Source organism: Clarias gariepinus, chromosome 21 (genome assembly GCF_024256425.1).
Source record: "Clarias gariepinus isolate MV-2021 ecotype Netherlands chromosome 21, CGAR_prim_01v2, whole genome shotgun sequence".
Taxonomy (NCBI): Eukaryota; Metazoa; Chordata; class Actinopteri; order Siluriformes; family Clariidae; genus Clarias; species Clarias gariepinus.
This window is the reverse complement of record NC_071120.1, coordinates 13,114,550-13,131,185: the sequence shown is the minus strand read 5'-3', so window position 1 is coordinate 13,131,185 and position 16,636 is coordinate 13,114,550. Positions and strand designations below refer to the sequence as shown.

Here is a 16,636-nt window from a genome sequence, read left to right as displayed (position 1 = left end):
TGACCAAATGGCACTGTCATGGCTGTGAGTGTTACATAAGTAAGTTGGGTGAAGTTTTTTGCAAAGAATTTCCGAAATCTGACAAGCATACGTAATAATGGCACAAAGACGTTTATAACATTCTAACCCAATCTTATTATTATTATTACTGAGAATTTTCATTTGATAAATCATTTTGGAAAGTTAGAAAATGACAGAAAAGCATTTTAGATTAGATAAATTACATTAGAACTTGCAAAGTACATGTACAGATCCAATGAAATGCAGTTAGCATGTAACAAGTGAATTAGTAGGCTATTTACAATAAATATAAATGTGTTACATGATGTTATGACCCGTATGAACATGGAAGAGAGTGATTAATGTACAGCAGGTGCAGTAGGTAATAAAGATATGGTTTGTGTGTGTGTGTGTGTGTGTGTGTGCGTGTGCGTGTGTGTGTACAGTAAAACTGTGCAAACATTGTGCCGTGGATTGACATGTCATGAAGATAACGTTCAAATAACATGATAAAAATATGTACATTGGAGTTCTGAATGATATAGTATATACAGAATAAATATGGGTGGAATATACAGTAGTGCAATGATGAACACAAGTTATGAAGGTCCATAAATTGTTCTGGATAAAGCAGTGGAACATTTACAGAAAGTGACAGTGCAGTAATGTTAACACTCCATGATCAGCTGTTCAGTGCGATAACCACCACATGGAAAAAAGCTATTTTTCAGTCTCGTTGTGCAGGCTTTGAGGCACTTGTAGTACCTGCGGAAGAAGAGTGAATAGTACATGATTGCCTAGAGAGGTATCTTTGATAATGCCTCTCATCCTTTGAAGACAGCATTTTTTTGTAAATGTTTTCCAAGGTAAGTAGCTGAGTGCCAATAATTTATTGGTCAGTCGGTTTTACCACGCTCTGAAGGGCTTTACGGTCCAAAGCAGTGCAGTTGCCCTATCACATAAGACGGGTTTGAATTTTAGTGAACCCCTAGGCCTCAGCTATGGCTTGAAAGAAATGGGCCTAAATTGGCCATACTGAAAAAGGGATGATGTTACTCTGTCAGTCAGTGGTGGGCCTCTGTAGGCTGATATACACTACGGCTCAAAAGTTTGGGATCACCTGTAAATTTTTTTGTTTTTATTTAGTGATTTATTTTCTACTGTATATTCTACAACAATACTGGGAATTTCAAAACTATAAAATATATAAGTATAACACATTTGGAATTAGGTAACTATGTAACACGACAGTCAGTTGTTATTGTAAAGCACAGTGGTCTGCCTTTCTGGAACAGTATTGTCAAGTGCATTTGCAAAACTCATCAAGGACCATGAAGAAACCGACTCTGATGAAGACCATCAAGACCAAAACTGATCTCTGCTGGAGAGGAGAGGTTTATTTAGAGTTACCAGCCTCAAAAATCACCAGTTTTACATCACCTCAGATTAAAGTCGCTATGAAGGCTTTACAGGTCATGAGTATCAGATACATCTCAATATTAGCTGTTCAAAGGAGATTATTGCATATTTTGGACACCTTTTAGAAAGAAATAAAAATCAGGAGTGACCATGGAGTTATAAAGTAATCCCAAACCTGAGTGGTAGTGTATGTGGAAGGGTAACTAAACTTTCCACATGTGTTACACTGCTCTGTGATATTATAGACTTTGTAGGTTTTAGTTAATTAACAAAAACACGGACACAAGCTGTTGTCTACTTTGCATCTGATAATGTATTATCAGTTTGATGGTTAGTAGAACTCCAGAGAAGGGTTTCGCTGCATATCTGGCAACCCAGAGAGGACTGAGGAAGTGAGATAGGGTGAGGCGTTTCCTCTTACGTGCTAATACAAATAGACTAATAACCATACTAACATAAGACAAATTAAATGTAACCTTTACATTTTAAAAAAAAGCTAAATAAGTATATGCACACTAAACCGTTATTTTCAACCGTCCTCCGTTTGGTGTTTGTTCTAGCCCTTTAGTCCTCGGCGACAGGTGGCGCTGTATCAGCTTGGGTTGCCAGGTCGTAGTTAAATATCCATCCCAGGCAGTAGTGTGCGCGCGCTACATACGTTAACATTCCTGCATGTTTCTGTGCTTTATTAATTCCAACTAGAAAAAAAATGATAAACGGTGCTGCAAGAAAATGTGTAACCTCATTTACAGTTTCAGATCCAACTTTATTGTCTTTGTGCAAGTTACATTTACAGAGTCAATGTTGGTGGTCTTTCAGCTGCTCCCAGCAAGGGGTCACCACAGCGGAATACCCAGTCCTTGGCCCTTCCTGACACAACCCTCCCATTTTATCTGGGCTTGGGACCGGCACTGCATCCAGTGGCTGGGGTTTGGGCACTGGCTGGGAATCAAACCCGGGCCTTCCGTATGGCAGGCGAAATATCTACCACTGAGCAACCAGTGCCCTACATTTACTGCGTCAATTAAATGCAGTAAATTTTACATATCCCAGTTAGAAAGCTGGGGTAAGGGAAAACCAGAATATAGCACCCCTGGAGCAGATGTGGTAAAGGGCCTTGCTCAAGGCTGGAACTCAAACCCACAACCTTCTGATCAGAAACCCAGTAACCTACAGCCAATCACTGCCCCTCTAATACTGTGTAAATTTGACCTGAAATATGATCAGATCCTAAAACCTAGATAAGGTCCTAAATCATAGACAAAGTTTATTGCCATTTATTTATTTAAAAATGTATCCAAAATAAAATTTTTCTGAATAAGTATGTGACTCTCTCGTGGCATGAGTTAAGTTAAATTGGTAATTGAAGTACAGTGTTTTGATTAAAGTACATAAATACAGGTTTATAGAAGTGTGCCATGCTTTAATTAAATAGGATTGCTGGATACCTCAAAAAATGCTAGAAAAGATTGCAAAACCGAAAAAGAGTTTGGTCTCCATCATTCCACTGTGAGGTATATTATATACTAATGAAGGAAATTCAGCACCATTATCACACTCTTAAAGGGTGGTTGTCCAGTAACAATCAGTTCAATAACAGAGTGAGTAATTTTATAGGAAGTGGAAAAGAACTCCAGGGTAACATCTCAGGACCCAATGTCAGTAACAAAATATATATATATATATATATATATATATATATATATATATATATATATATATTTTTTTTTTTTTTTTTGATGACTCTACTCAATAAACAAAAAGAAAATGACTTTACTTTATATTATTTTAAATCATACTGCATAATTTATTTAACTAAGCTTTCTTTCTTGTTATATTTAATTGGCAATTACATTGATTACATGTAAATCAATGGAAAAAAAATTAAGACTTTTCTAGACTTTAACAAAACAAACATAACATTATTTTAAATTATGTACAAATGTTGTAAATTCATTAACATTAAAGATGTCACAAATTACCAAACTGACTATTTTAAATCATTATTTCTGTAATGATTCTAAATCATTATTTCTGTTAGACATAAATGATAGAATATTATTTTTTATATTTTAATATTCAATTCCCATCTCTGTGTGCATGGAGTTTTCATGTTCTCCCCATGCTTGGAGAGTTTCCTCTGGGTACACTGGTTTCCTCCCACAATCCAAAGACCTGCGGATTAGGCTAAATGGCATACCAAAATTGCCTGTAGTGTGTGAATGAGTGAGTGTATGTGTGTGTGCCCTGCAATGGATTGGCACCCTGTCCAGGGTGTACCCGCCTCATGCCCTAAGTATCCTGGGCTAGGCTCCTGGCCCCTGGGGAAATACAGGTAAATACGGTAAATACAGGATAAAGCGGTATAGAAGATGAGTAAGTGAGTGAGTGATTGGTCAGTTTTAGGTGTTCATTGGTCTTCTATAATTTTTAACCACATTTGGAAATAATGTTTATAATGGTTATATTACAAGAGAGTTGAGCTGGTAACTTGTCACACTCTTACCATATTCATTGTACTTATGAACTTAATAAAAAGTTTAATTTAAAACTTGTAATCCATGGGTAGGGGTAGCTCAGTGGTTAAGGCATTGGACTATGGTTTGGAAGATTCCAGGTTCAAACCACCAAGTTGCCACTGCTGGACCCTTGAGAAAGGCACTTAACCCTCATTTGCCCAGATGTATAATGAGATATAAATGTCAGTTGTTCTGGATAAGTGCATCTGCTAGATATGTAATCAATAGCCAGGAGTGAACAAATGAAAACTGTTATCATTTATGGATGGTGTTACTCTCTATTTCCTGTCAGACCAACTAACTTGGCAAAATTGCAGGGATATAAGAGTCATAAACTCATAATTGATCAAAAATGACTTGCAGGTGGTATCATTTCATCCCATCTTTGCTAATTTTCCTGTAGAAATTCCCCTAGTCATGTTTCAGTTCTTGCATAATAATAGGCCTAAATTACAAGTAAAATTTGTTAATTATAACTTCACTTCATGCAAGGCCCTGTGATAGGTTGGCACCAGTGGTCAAATTGCAAAAAAAGAAATCAAGGGAGATCAAGTAGTAAAGTATTTATTTTTATTTTTTTGCAAACATACAACATGATTGCAAAATATGTAAAAATTTTAAGAACAGTTTTATTAACAAAACACATAAGCTTATTTAAATCAACTTGGAGACATTAAAACAAAAACACATGCACTTAAACATGAAATTCACAAAACTATCAATTGATCCCTTTCATGGCTTTCATCTGGGAAGGATTATGAGAGTGCAACAAAAATCATAACATTAGTAATTAAATAATTTAATAGTTTTGTAGTTTTGTATGACTAAGCACCAGTCTCTCTCTCTCTTTCTCTAAGAGTCTAATGAAAAAACAAAGCCTCTTTTTTAAATTGAGAAGAAAATTACACAAATTGGGTAAAGAACTCATATTTTATCATCATAAAAGCTGTCAGTCATTTCTGAAATCTCCCATATTAATCTAAATCCTTCGTTTTCATCGCATCTCTGCTGGGAGGATTTGTGCATTTTTATCATAACTTCATTTCCTTTCTTTTTGAATATGTCAAAAGCTGTGCTTATACTGTTCTCTTGCGCATGGTGGCTTAGTGGTTAGCAATGTTGACTCATATCTAAAGAACCTTTGTTCTCTCTGTGCTTGAGGGATTCACTCTGAAAACTCTGGTTTCCTCCCATGGTCCAAAGATGTGTTTTTGTGTTTAAGGTTGATTGGCATTTCCATATTGCCCATAATGTATGAATGGATGTATGACTTCATAAATTAATAAGTGCACAGAATAAATAATACAGACAAAGGACCCAATTTTGACCAATGTTCACCTGTCGGACAGATGGCCTCACATTTGCCTCAAGACTACGGACGTATGGAAGAGTTCATGGTTGACTTAATGACACAAGGTGCCCACGTCCTGTGGCTACAAAATAAGTCCAAATCATCACACCTTCAGTGCTGTGTTTGATTTGAGGTTTTGAATTTGAGGTTTTAAGGATTTTCTGCTGAAATGTTGTTTAATTTTCCACCAAACATAACACTGGCCACACAACTTCACCTTGGTCTCATTGGTCTCACCAAACACAGGGAGAACATACAATCTCCAGACACAGACCCCGATGCGGGAGTCGAACCCAGACCCTGGTGTGCAAGGCGACACTGCTAACCACTAAGTCTTTGTGCTGCCGACTTCAAAAATAATCATCCACCGCAATATAAAAGTGGATCTGGCAACCATGTCTAGATCCCGTGGTCCACGTGGCATGCAGGACCAGTTGTGACCTTCAGGGGGCGACATCAGCCAGGGTATCGGGCATTATGGGGCGGCGATGCTTTATATCCACACGATAACGAGACGTCGCGTTTAAACAATCCGTAAGATCTGCATCAGGACACGGAGTTCAGGCGACTTTCGGCCAGGCAGTGACCCCGGTAGAGAGGCTGCAGCACAGACAGCAGGGTGAGATGGTGCAAAGCGGTCTGATGAGCAGCGCGGAGGACGTGGCGGATCAGGTGAGAGAGCAGACACACGGCCTGATGGAGGGAGACGCACAGCCTGGAAGTGCAGGCAACTCCTCACACTTGGTTTTCTCCTAATCTTTAACTCACTCTCTCTTTCGTGTATGAGTTTAAACATACAGGGTAGTTCACTTGTGGACTGAAGTCAGGTTTATGTAGTGGAAGAAAATAAGGAAGAGACAGAGAGGGCAATAAAACTGCAGTTTAAGGAAATAGTTATAGTGACGTGCAGAGTCCAGCTTTAAGCTCCAGTTTAAAGAATAAACCCCAGAAGTGGTTGTAAATAATAATTGATGCACTATATTAATGACTGTATCCTGTGTTCTGTACACTGTGGTGCTGTAGTCAGCTGTGGCACTCACACTCCCTGGGTGCTACTCGCATTTTTCTAAATTATTCCATGTTCTTAAAAAAAAACTTTACATTTGCCATGATCCAGGTGTGTGCCTGCAGGTGATGATCACTTTGTTTCCACCCTCACACACACACACCTTAAAAATCAAAACCATTGGAAACGTTACAGGCCACCTGAGCATCGATTAGCTCTGTGTAGCACTGATCTTATAAATAATAAAAAGCTAAATACACTGGATTTTACCTTTATTTTATCATATTATTTAAGCCTGTTTTGTCTTTGTCAAAGTTGTTACACAAACCAAAAGGTGAATTGCTTCATACTACTGATGCATCACTTCTGTGCACTTTCTGACTTCAGCCTTCAGATGTGTTTTTCTAGAGGACAAGGCCAGCACACACTGAAAAAAAAAAAATTTAAGCAAAATCCAGTGAAGACTATCAGCTCATTGCCATCTGTAGCTATGATTTAGATCAGTAGCTTGTATGCACGTTACCCCTTATGTTAACAGTAAGCACTTTTTTATATACACACTGCTTTTACAACTGAATAAATGTACCATCTTGTCAAAATTCTTTGGCTGCCAGACAACTGAATAAACATGTTCCTGTAATCCTGATTGCTAAAGATTGAGTCCTACGCTGCCCTAAAGGTCTCTCTCCATTCATCGGTGTGCTTGGCTCTTACTTGTTGATTGCTGATTGGCTGCTTTGACTTCCTGCCTCTGACGTGGAGCCTGTAGGGGCGGGGTTTAACAGAGATCCTGGTTGCGCAGACACTTTCACAAGACACTACAGACCACAATTTCATAATGAACACCTTTGCTGGCAAATCATAGTGTTTTCCATATGAGTCATGAAGAGTCATGACATGGCTTAGACTGAAGTTTTGACTATAATTTGATGCATGCAACAGGAAGGTTTACTAGAGATTTATTTTACTCTCTTTGCCTCCATTGTTTTGCTGTGACTGCACGGTTTAAGTTTTACATATGTGCAACATGATTATCATTATTATTTTTTTTTTGCATAAGACTTGCTTTGCTGCGATATGTTTTGTTTTTCCGGCAGTGTCTGCCACATATATGATGATTAATTTGAACATGAACGTTTATTGTCTTTGTCACTTACAGCAATAAAATAATATTTCAGTTTCCTGGTTTCAAAATGTACCAAATCTTCTAAAGAACATAGAAATCCAGCTCTGTAATAAAACATTCTGGTATGTCATAACTAGACATAACAGTTCTGCTGTTGAATAGGGTAATGGTGAACGTAATGTTTTTTTTTTAATAGACGGCTTGATTGTTGCTTCCAAGTTCAACTAGCATTCACATATACCCTGCATATATTTAGTTTTCTAATCTCACAAAATCTGGGCTAGAGGCCAAAAATAAATGTCCTCATAGCCATATTTGACATGGCTTACTTACATTTCAGATGTGCATTTAGAGCAGATAGATGTGATAATCAGAAAGTGGTACACATGTTTTTGTACATTTCTGTCTTTTTCCTTCTCCGAGCTAGATCGTTCAGATCAGGCAAGCATGATCATGTTATTGTAAAAAGTTAGGGAGCTCAAACTTGGGTATATTGCTGTGTCAAATGATTTAAGACTTAATTATATAATATTGATGTAGATTACAGTCAAATGCATTTTTTTATTGTCCCTTTAGTGCCTTAGTAACTATTGTTACTCAAGCAGTCAGAGGATTGATTTGAATTTACAATATGTTGATGTTGAATAAAATGGTTTTTAACTAAATTGAAAAAAATAATTATAGCAACAGCAAGATACCATATGGGCTAATCCTAGCTGGTTAAGTGATGATTGTTGCCGTTGGTTTTATAGGACTGGTAAAAGGCTAATTTGTGCAAGATATTCTCCAGAATCAGGGATCCTTGTTTTAACATGCTTAAAATACACTATTAATTGGTTATAAGTTTATTCTGCGTATTAAAGATACTGAACAGTTGCAGTGCAGATAATTAAATGTCTTCTGTCTGTGTTATCTGCTTCAGTTCCTGCGAGTGACAAAGCAGTACCTTCCCCATGTAGCACGGTTGTGTCTGATCAGCACCTTCCTCGAAGATGGTATCAGGATGTGGTTCCAGTGGAGCGAGCAGAAAGAGTACATCGAGAGCTCGTGGGGGTGTGGCTTCTTCCTTGCCTCACTCTTCGTCTTAATAAACTTACTGGGCCAGCTGGGTAAGGTAGTAGCTATTATTTAAGAAGAAAAAAATGTTTAGTATACATCACAATATCATGCCTTAATTTAATAAATATATCTAGGCTGTTACTTTTAATTTTAAGATGCCCAATGGCTAGCAGTCACTTCTATTTCCATTTAAAACCCAGAGCAAAAAACCTGGGAGTGCTGGCAAACCTTTTGCCAATACGGTGACTATTACAAAGCGCTGAAATCCGAGATTGCTTGTAGAATTGTAAAACAAAAACCTTCACCACATCTTTATAACACATGGGGTTTGTGGATTTGTTTAATAAAAATAATGGATTATGCAGAGCCCATTCAACTTCCTGTGTATGAGCTGTTACCATAGAAACAATAATAGATTAGAACTCTTGCCGCTATACAAAAATATCATAATTAACATCCCGATATGGCTAATTAGGCTAACAGGTGCCCTGTCAATCTAGTGAACAACATGCTAAATATTGTATTGTGTAAACCCGTGGGCAAGTTTGCTAAAACGTCAGATTTGCTAAAACGTCAAACGTAAATAAATTTCATCAGGCCTATAATATCCCATGTGTGGTGAAGTTTATAATTATTAGAAATATTTAATAATTATTAAACATGATAATGGGCATTCTATTAATATGCCAATTCATGATGTTCTGGTTAAATAACTCTATCAGTCTGTTCTCTATTTAAGCAAAATCTCACGAGACGGAGTGCTGCACATCAGCACAGCTATGATTCAGTGATATGACACTCAGCGCAAATTATTCGTTCTTTAGAATTACTACGACAAATCTGAAAAAAGTGTTAGGCCACTCTGTTCAAATAATGAATTACTGAATGTTAACATTATTGTATTGAACTTGTATGTTTCCAGGCGGTTGTGTATTGATTCTAAGCAGGAATTTTGTGGAGTATGCCTGTTTTGGATTGTTTGGCATCATTGGATTGCAGGTGAGTTGTTACAGTGATAACTGAGGTCTTCTGTGCTGTATTTGAAAAACGTCTAGAAAAAAAGATCCATGTTTTGCAATTATAATAATAATAATAATAATAAGAAGAAATGATTATTTCGCTTATACCAGTTAGGAAGCTAGTGTCAGAGCGCTGGGTCAGCCAGGATACAGCGCCTCTGGAGCAGATGGGGTTAAGGATCTTGCTAAATAAAGAGAAATCATTGTAATCATTCATTGAAATCATTCATTGTAGCTTGGTTTAGTTTGTAACATCAATCCTGGTCTTTTACATGTAAATGTAAGTAAAATGAACTTCAGCATGTGGGCTAAAACTTGTGTTGTGCAACATCTCCTATTTCTGTTGCCTGATTTAAACCTCACTTAATGAATCGCTTAATGAATTATCTTAGATTATCAAAACCCAAACGAATAGCAAAAGCAGAAGTGGCAACATTTTGAGTCGATGCAGTAGTCATGGTTAAACCACCAGGGGTCAGATTTCCCTCAAATATATAAGGAATAAAATACCTGGGGTTTGCAAACAGCAGAGAGCCATTTTCACCCTAAACCTGATGGTATTCAAATAATAGTCTGTGTTTAGGGTCACTTATACATTTACGCATTTGGCAGATGTCCTTATGCAGAGTGACTTACATATTTATCTGTTATTATTTTACATCTGAGCAGTTGAGTTTTAAGGGCCTTGCTCAAGGACCCAACTTGGTGGTTGTGGGCTTTGAACCTGGGACTTTCTGAACCATAGTCCAATGCCTTATCCACTGAGCATTTATAGTTAGATAAAACAAGATTTGTGTTCTTGTTAGCAGTTATATGTAAACCTTTTACCTTGATAGTGTACGGACACTAGTAAAACACTAGTAAAATTCATTAGTGTATCAGGGGATTATATACAGATTATATACAGGGTTACTCTCATAACTGTGTTTTTTTATTTTAACAATCAAAAGTCCCGCTTTGGCCTGAACATCCCTCATATCATTATTTTGGCCAGATGAGTGTTTGTACAGGACATACTACTGTAAAAAAAAAAAAAAAAAAAAAAATATATATATATATATATATATATTCCTATGTACTGTATAAGAAATGGACGTCACCCAGTGGTTTTTTTTAAAGAATAGATTTAAAGTTCAAATGTGGGTAGTGCTGGTCATTTCCATGGCAGGAGCTGACTGCACCTAAATCCCGGTTAATACATAGCACCAGGCTATTGGTTGGAACACACCTACAGTATTTACCTCAGTTACCACAAGCTCGCTATCTTAACGGTAGATAAGCTAAAATGCTAATGCTAAAAAATAGTTATTTTTTTTAATTCTCTTGAAGTTAATAAGGCAGTAAAATATAGCTTATCATATTACCCAGAAAGTATTAAGTGTTTTGTCCTGAAAACTGTCAGCAAACTTTAAAGGTAAAAATCTACTCTAAAGGTTCCAAAAAATGCAGCATAATCTCCTCACAAAAAAATATAAAAAGTAAAGTTTTATATCATGTTTTCAGTAATGTAAAACCATGCATGCCACTGTATAAGCATAACCTCTGTGTAAGTCTCTGTGTTTAACAAATTAACCAAATGTCTTCCGATTGAATTGAACATTTAGAATGTGGTATATACTGTAGGACAGCAGGATCAGATTGATTACAACAGTTATGTGGTAAATAAAATTGTGGTTGAAGAATAAAAAAGTCCCCCAGACTCCATATTCATTGTATTTGTGCTCTGTTGCAGACTATTGCCTACAGCATTTTGTGGGATCCAAAGTTTTTGATGAGGTGAGTTTTAGTCAAGGTTAAGAAAAGCAAGTGTGCTTTTTCTCCATTAATATTAAACCATTATTCTTATTAATTATGCCCTCTCTCTCTCTCTCTATAAGGAACCTGGCACTGGGAGGCGGGTTGCTGTTACTACTGGCTGAGTCACGTTCAGAAGGGAGGAGCATGTTTGCTGGTGTGCCCACGGTGCGAGAGAGCTCTCCTAAGCAGTACATGCAGCTCGGAGGACGCGTACTGCTCGTGCTCATGTTCATGACCCTGCTCCACTTTGATGCCAACTTCCTCTCTGTGAGCATACACACACAGCATAACTAGCTCTCTTTATGTTCCATGAACGTAGGCTGTAGTGTACTGAATAAATTAATGAATAAAGTATGTGGGGCGTTCACATCAAACCGGGACTTGTGATGAAATGTTTCGAGAATGAAGATATAAAACTAATTTTAAAGAAGATATAAAACTAATTTACTTTACAGAAAATTTCAAGAAGTAAAACATTTAAATGATACAAAGAAGGCAGTACGTTAGTAAAGGGTGATCCCGCTGTGCGGTGGCTCAGAGCCCACTGCAGTCGTTCATGTGGACATTCATTGAGTGGAACGCCTGATCCTTGAAAATCAACAGACTTGCAGCATAAACACACCGGTCTGTGGGAACACAGTACACACAATAATTAACAAAAAACACTTGCACTTTACAAGAACTCGGCTGGACGTTATTGTCATATCCCCGTATGGTCCTGACCTCGCTCCAAGCCATTTCCACATGTTTGAGGCATTAAATGAGTTCCTTGAAGGGCAACGTGTCAGACATGAAGCAAGCAGACTATTCTAGGGTCCAGTGATAGTGTACGGACACTAGTAAAATTCATTAGTGTATCAGGGGATTATATACAGAGAGAGGGGGTTGCTCTCGTAACTGTGTTTTTTTTACTTTAACAATCAAAAGTCCCGCTTTGGCCTGAACATCCCTCATATCATTATTTTGCCCAGATAAGTATGTTTGTACAGGACATACTGCTGTAAAAAAAAAAAAAAAAAATACTGTGCTGTTTTAAATGAAAATTAGGTCTATATTACAAACACCTAATGATTTGTTTTAGGAAACATAAAAACCTTCGATGGAATCAATAGTATAGCACTTTTGACCACGTAGCACACGGTTACAGAAGTGATGTATTTATGGTCGTACTACGTGGTGCACCATGTACTGTATAAGAAATGGACAAACCCGCTCTGATGTCACCCAGGGGTGTTTTGAAGAATGGATGATCAATGAAGTTCAAATGTGGGAGCGCTGGTCATTTCCATGGCAGGAGCTGACTGCACCTAAATCCCGGTTAATCCATAGCACCAGGCTATTGGTTGGAACACACCTACAGTATTTACCTCAGTTACCACAAGATCGCTAGCTAAACGATAGATTAGCTAAAATGCTAAGGTGACTAATGTTAAATTATTTGCTAATAGTACTTTTTGAAATTTCCTCATTTATACCCTACACATCATCCCCTGACAACTCCTACTTTTTTGGTAAGTTAAATTACAGCAATGCATGGCAGACAGCTAGGGGTTTGACATCCGCATTGTAGCTGTCAGTCAAAATGGCCACACCCCTTATTATATATAATTTTATGCCCTAATTTAATTTTAGTCAACTGATGGGCCTGGTAGCTCAGTGGTATGTGTTCCACCTGCCATGCGAAAGGCCCAGGTCAAATTCCCAGTTGGTGCGCAAACCCCAGCCACTGGATGCAGTGTCAATGCCAAGCCCTGATTGACCACAAGGTGTCAGACTTGCACATTGTCATAATTCCAAGTGTCTTTATAAACATCTCTATGTTCCAGATGTCTAATTAGTTTTTGTGTCTTGCAGTTCCTACAGAACCTGGTAGGCACAGCTCTAATAATCCTGGTGGCCATCGGCTTTAAGACGAAGCTGGCTGCCCTCACTCTGGTTGTGTGGCTCTTTGTCATCAATGTCTACTTCAATGCCTTCTGGACCATTCCAGCTTACAAACCCATGCACGACTTCCTCAAGTACGACTTCTTCCAGACCACTTCCGTAATCGGGGGTCTGCTACTGGTGGTAGCGCGAGGTCCTGGTGGAGTCTCCATGGACGAGAAGAAGAAGGAGTGGTGAGACTGGGCAAACCTCAAATGGCTCTCTTGCTTACTTTATAGTGTGTGCTCAGCAGTAGTTCCTGCAGCATTACCCCTTAAAGCAAGTGCACTATATAGGGAGTGATGAGCAGTTTGAGACATGGCCTGTAGTGAAGGAACCCAGAAACCAACAACATGACTTAGTCTTTACTTTTGCAGCCCAAGTACTGTCTACCTTTTCTATGGTTTCAGGGTGTTTTCTTCATTTCTACAGGCACTTTTAGTCGTTATATATTTTTTTGTCATATTTATTAGCAACAGATATGGCCAGGATCTGTTTTTGTTTTATCCCTGCTGTTAATGTAATCATTTAATATCTGATATATTACAATATTTTAATAATCCCTGAATATCACCTCTGTTTGGTACCAGTCACAGTCCACCGACCAAAGTTTTATTTTGCATTTAATTTAATTTAATTTAATTTTTTTATTAAAACAACTCTGGCTGCTTTGGTGTCACATCCCTGTTGTAGTTTAAATGTATCATAAATAAGTTATAATAACATCAATGTTCTTATTAGTTACCCCTTTAAGAGCTAATGGGGATTTACATCACATAGCTGTTTATGGATGTATATCATGATTGTGCTGATTCCAACTCAGTGGTTAGGCGCGGTGTGTGTGACAGCTGATATGTACATCATTACAGCTCAGGAGTGTAACAGGCAAAAAGTAAAAGATTAACTGATAATTAAAACCAAGTTTGTGTTACTGTTATTAAAATGGAAAACTAGAATTAATGACCACCCTCAATGGCCTTTTAGAATCTTTAATAAATATATATATATATTATAAATATTTTCACCTTATTCCAGTGTAAATGTGTTAATTTGAGTCAGCATTGTTCTCTGTATGTAAACTGTTGTCAGGTCGCGAAAGTTTACAGGAGATTAGTATTTTTCAAAACAAGCAAAGCAGGAAATTTGAAATAAATGAAACCCTGTGATTTGTCATGTAGTGTTTTTCTTCTTTTTGTACAAAAAAATACAGAATATGTTGGTTTTCTAAATGTCTCAAGTGTCTCATATACCTTTTTTAATAAAGGGAAAATAAAAAAAGCAATGAAAAAAAGGTTTTGTTTCAGTTAAATATTTCAGTATTTACAGCTACCCATACATCATCCTTTTCAAAAATATTTTAAAGAAAAAAACCTGACGAATATAATGAAAGTCCCCTTGGAGCCACCAAAACAGCAGAACACTTGACACTCCACAAGACCTCTGTAGGTATGCAGTGGCATGTAGAGATTAGCAACAGATGCTTTATGAGTTATAAAGTGGGCCTCCATGGATCAGACATCCCACAAATACTAGATCTGAGATTTAGAGATTTTAGAAATCAAGACCAGGTCGGCAGGCACGAGTACGCTGACTGGTATGTGGTTATGCTGCCCCATTCACAGTGTCTTCTGTAAATCAGATTATTTAATAAATGTATAGATAAATACTTTCTTTCCTCCTTTTTTTTTATTGGTTCCTAAGGAAATAAAAAAAAAAATATGCTGGTTGTTGCTCTGTGTCAGTGAGCATCACTTCCCCATATCCCTGTCTCTAGTTCACCAGTTGTGCTTTCCTGAACCACTTTATTTTTTTAAGTACTAACCACTGCATTCCAGGAACACCCCACGAGACCTGCGATTTTGAAGATGCTCTGACGCTATCATTTAGTGATCACAATAGGTTTGTGCTGACAGTTTTTTGTTTTAGGTTTGATTTTCTGGCACATATCCAACAAGAAATCTTGCTCACCTACAACTTCTGTATCAATCACTTAAAAAAGAGATGCCAACCGCCATAAAACAAGAAGTGACCTTATATTCACCTACATCATTATATACAAGTAAAAATAATAATACTTTCATTTATAATTTACAGACCACTGTCCTTATTGAACATGTTGATTAACCATTTACTGCCATGGCTGGGAAAACAACTCTTTGTTGCCAAGTGCTTCTTGTCACTTTAAACCATTCATATGCAGACCATTATTCCTCACTTCATTCTATTTGTTCCGTGCAAGCTGACATGTACTGAATTACTGTTTAATAGCTTATTAATGATTTTAGTATAAAGGAAGATAAAAATATATTTGATAATTGATGTAAAAAGAAATTGCAGAGCCTATCTCAGTAACACTGGCTGCATGGTTGTGTCACAGAACACCATTCACACACATTCATACAGTATACTCAATAACAATAAGGATGAAAACTGGGACCATGTGATCAAGACCGGGTGCTTTTTAGTCACACATAGGTGGGTGTGAGTGCTCTTTCATCCCCCTTCATGTGAGAGTGGATGATTTTCAATCTAATGTGAATGAACCTCGGTAATGTATAAGCTCACGTGGGTGAGACTGACTGTTTTTATTCTCATGTCGCCAGGACTGAGTGTTTGTTTTATTCCCATTTGGATGGGACAACATTGTTTTTAGTCTCATGTTAGTGGGACTGGGTGGTTTTGAGTCTGATTTGGGTGGAACTTTGTGTTCTTTAGTGGGTAGGTTTTACTGGATGGTTTACTCTCATGCCATCACTTTCATCAATGCAAAAGGAGATGATGTTAAATCTCTTGTCTTGTGAGATGAAGAAAGGCTGCCTGATTAACAGGAGACCTTGGCATTGTGCAGTGCCACCATGATGTGTTTACTGAGTCTACTGTACTACTCATTCATTCATTCATTCACTGGTCATAGTCGCTGTGGACAGGTTTATTTTTTAAATGTTTTAGCAGTTGGAAACATTTATATATCCAAGCAGGTACTGGTCAAAGCAGGGTTTAAATGCATCACAGTTCTGTATCTTTGCATTGATTTTACCACAAGGTGGCAGACGTGTTTTTCAAAACATTAAAAGAACCACTTTTCAACACTAAAGCTGAGTGATAGAACAGGTTTGCTTTTCACTCTTCTGATACATTAAGATTATTGTGAGGCCTGTGTAAAAGGAGCAATAAAACTGAAAATAAAAAGTCTTTGAATTCTCTTTATCGTGTTTAATTGCAGAAATAACAGTACAGTTACAGTACAGTTATTTATATATACTGTAGATTGTTATCATTCATTCACCCTTGCATCAGTTATATACTCACTCACTCACTCACTCATCGTCTATACCGTTTAATCCTGTATACAGAGTCGCAGGGGGCTGGAGCCTATCCTAGCAGTCTTAGGGCATGAGGCGGGGTACACCCTGGACA

The 16,636-nt window shown here is 37.5% G+C and overlaps 1 protein-coding gene across 1 annotated transcript; it reads left to right on the top strand.

Annotated features, from left to right (window-relative positions):
* Positions 1–5,753: 5,753 nt before the first annotated feature.
* surf4l (surfeit 4, like) lies at positions 5,754–14,390 on the top strand. The gene is made up of 6 exons (XM_053481620.1): positions 5,754–5,961; positions 8,344–8,530; positions 9,403–9,479; positions 11,232–11,275; positions 11,377–11,563; positions 13,151–14,390. The coding sequence occupies exons 1-6, from the start codon at positions 5,914–5,916 to the stop codon at positions 13,415–13,417; spliced, it is 810 nt and encodes a 269-aa protein (XP_053337595.1). The 5' UTR covers positions 5,754–5,913; the 3' UTR covers positions 13,418–14,390.
* The last annotated feature ends 2,246 nt before the right edge of the window (positions 14,391–16,636 follow it).

What these genes read in the sequence shown, in the direction of transcription:
- surf4l (XM_053481620.1), top strand. Translation starts at nt 5,914, where the DNA reads ATGGTGCAAAGCGGTCTGATGAGCAGCGCGGAGGACGTGGCGGATCAG. An exon ending in AAACTTACTGGGCCAGCTGG is followed by an intron (nt 8,531 to 9,402) that starts GTAAGGTAGTAG and finishes GTATGTTTCCAG; the next exon opens with GCGGTTGTGTATTGATTCTA. An exon ending in GATCCAAAGTTTTTGATGAG is followed by an intron (nt 11,276 to 11,376) that starts GTGAGTTTTAGT and finishes TCTCTCTATAAG; the next exon opens with GAACCTGGCACTGGGAGGCG.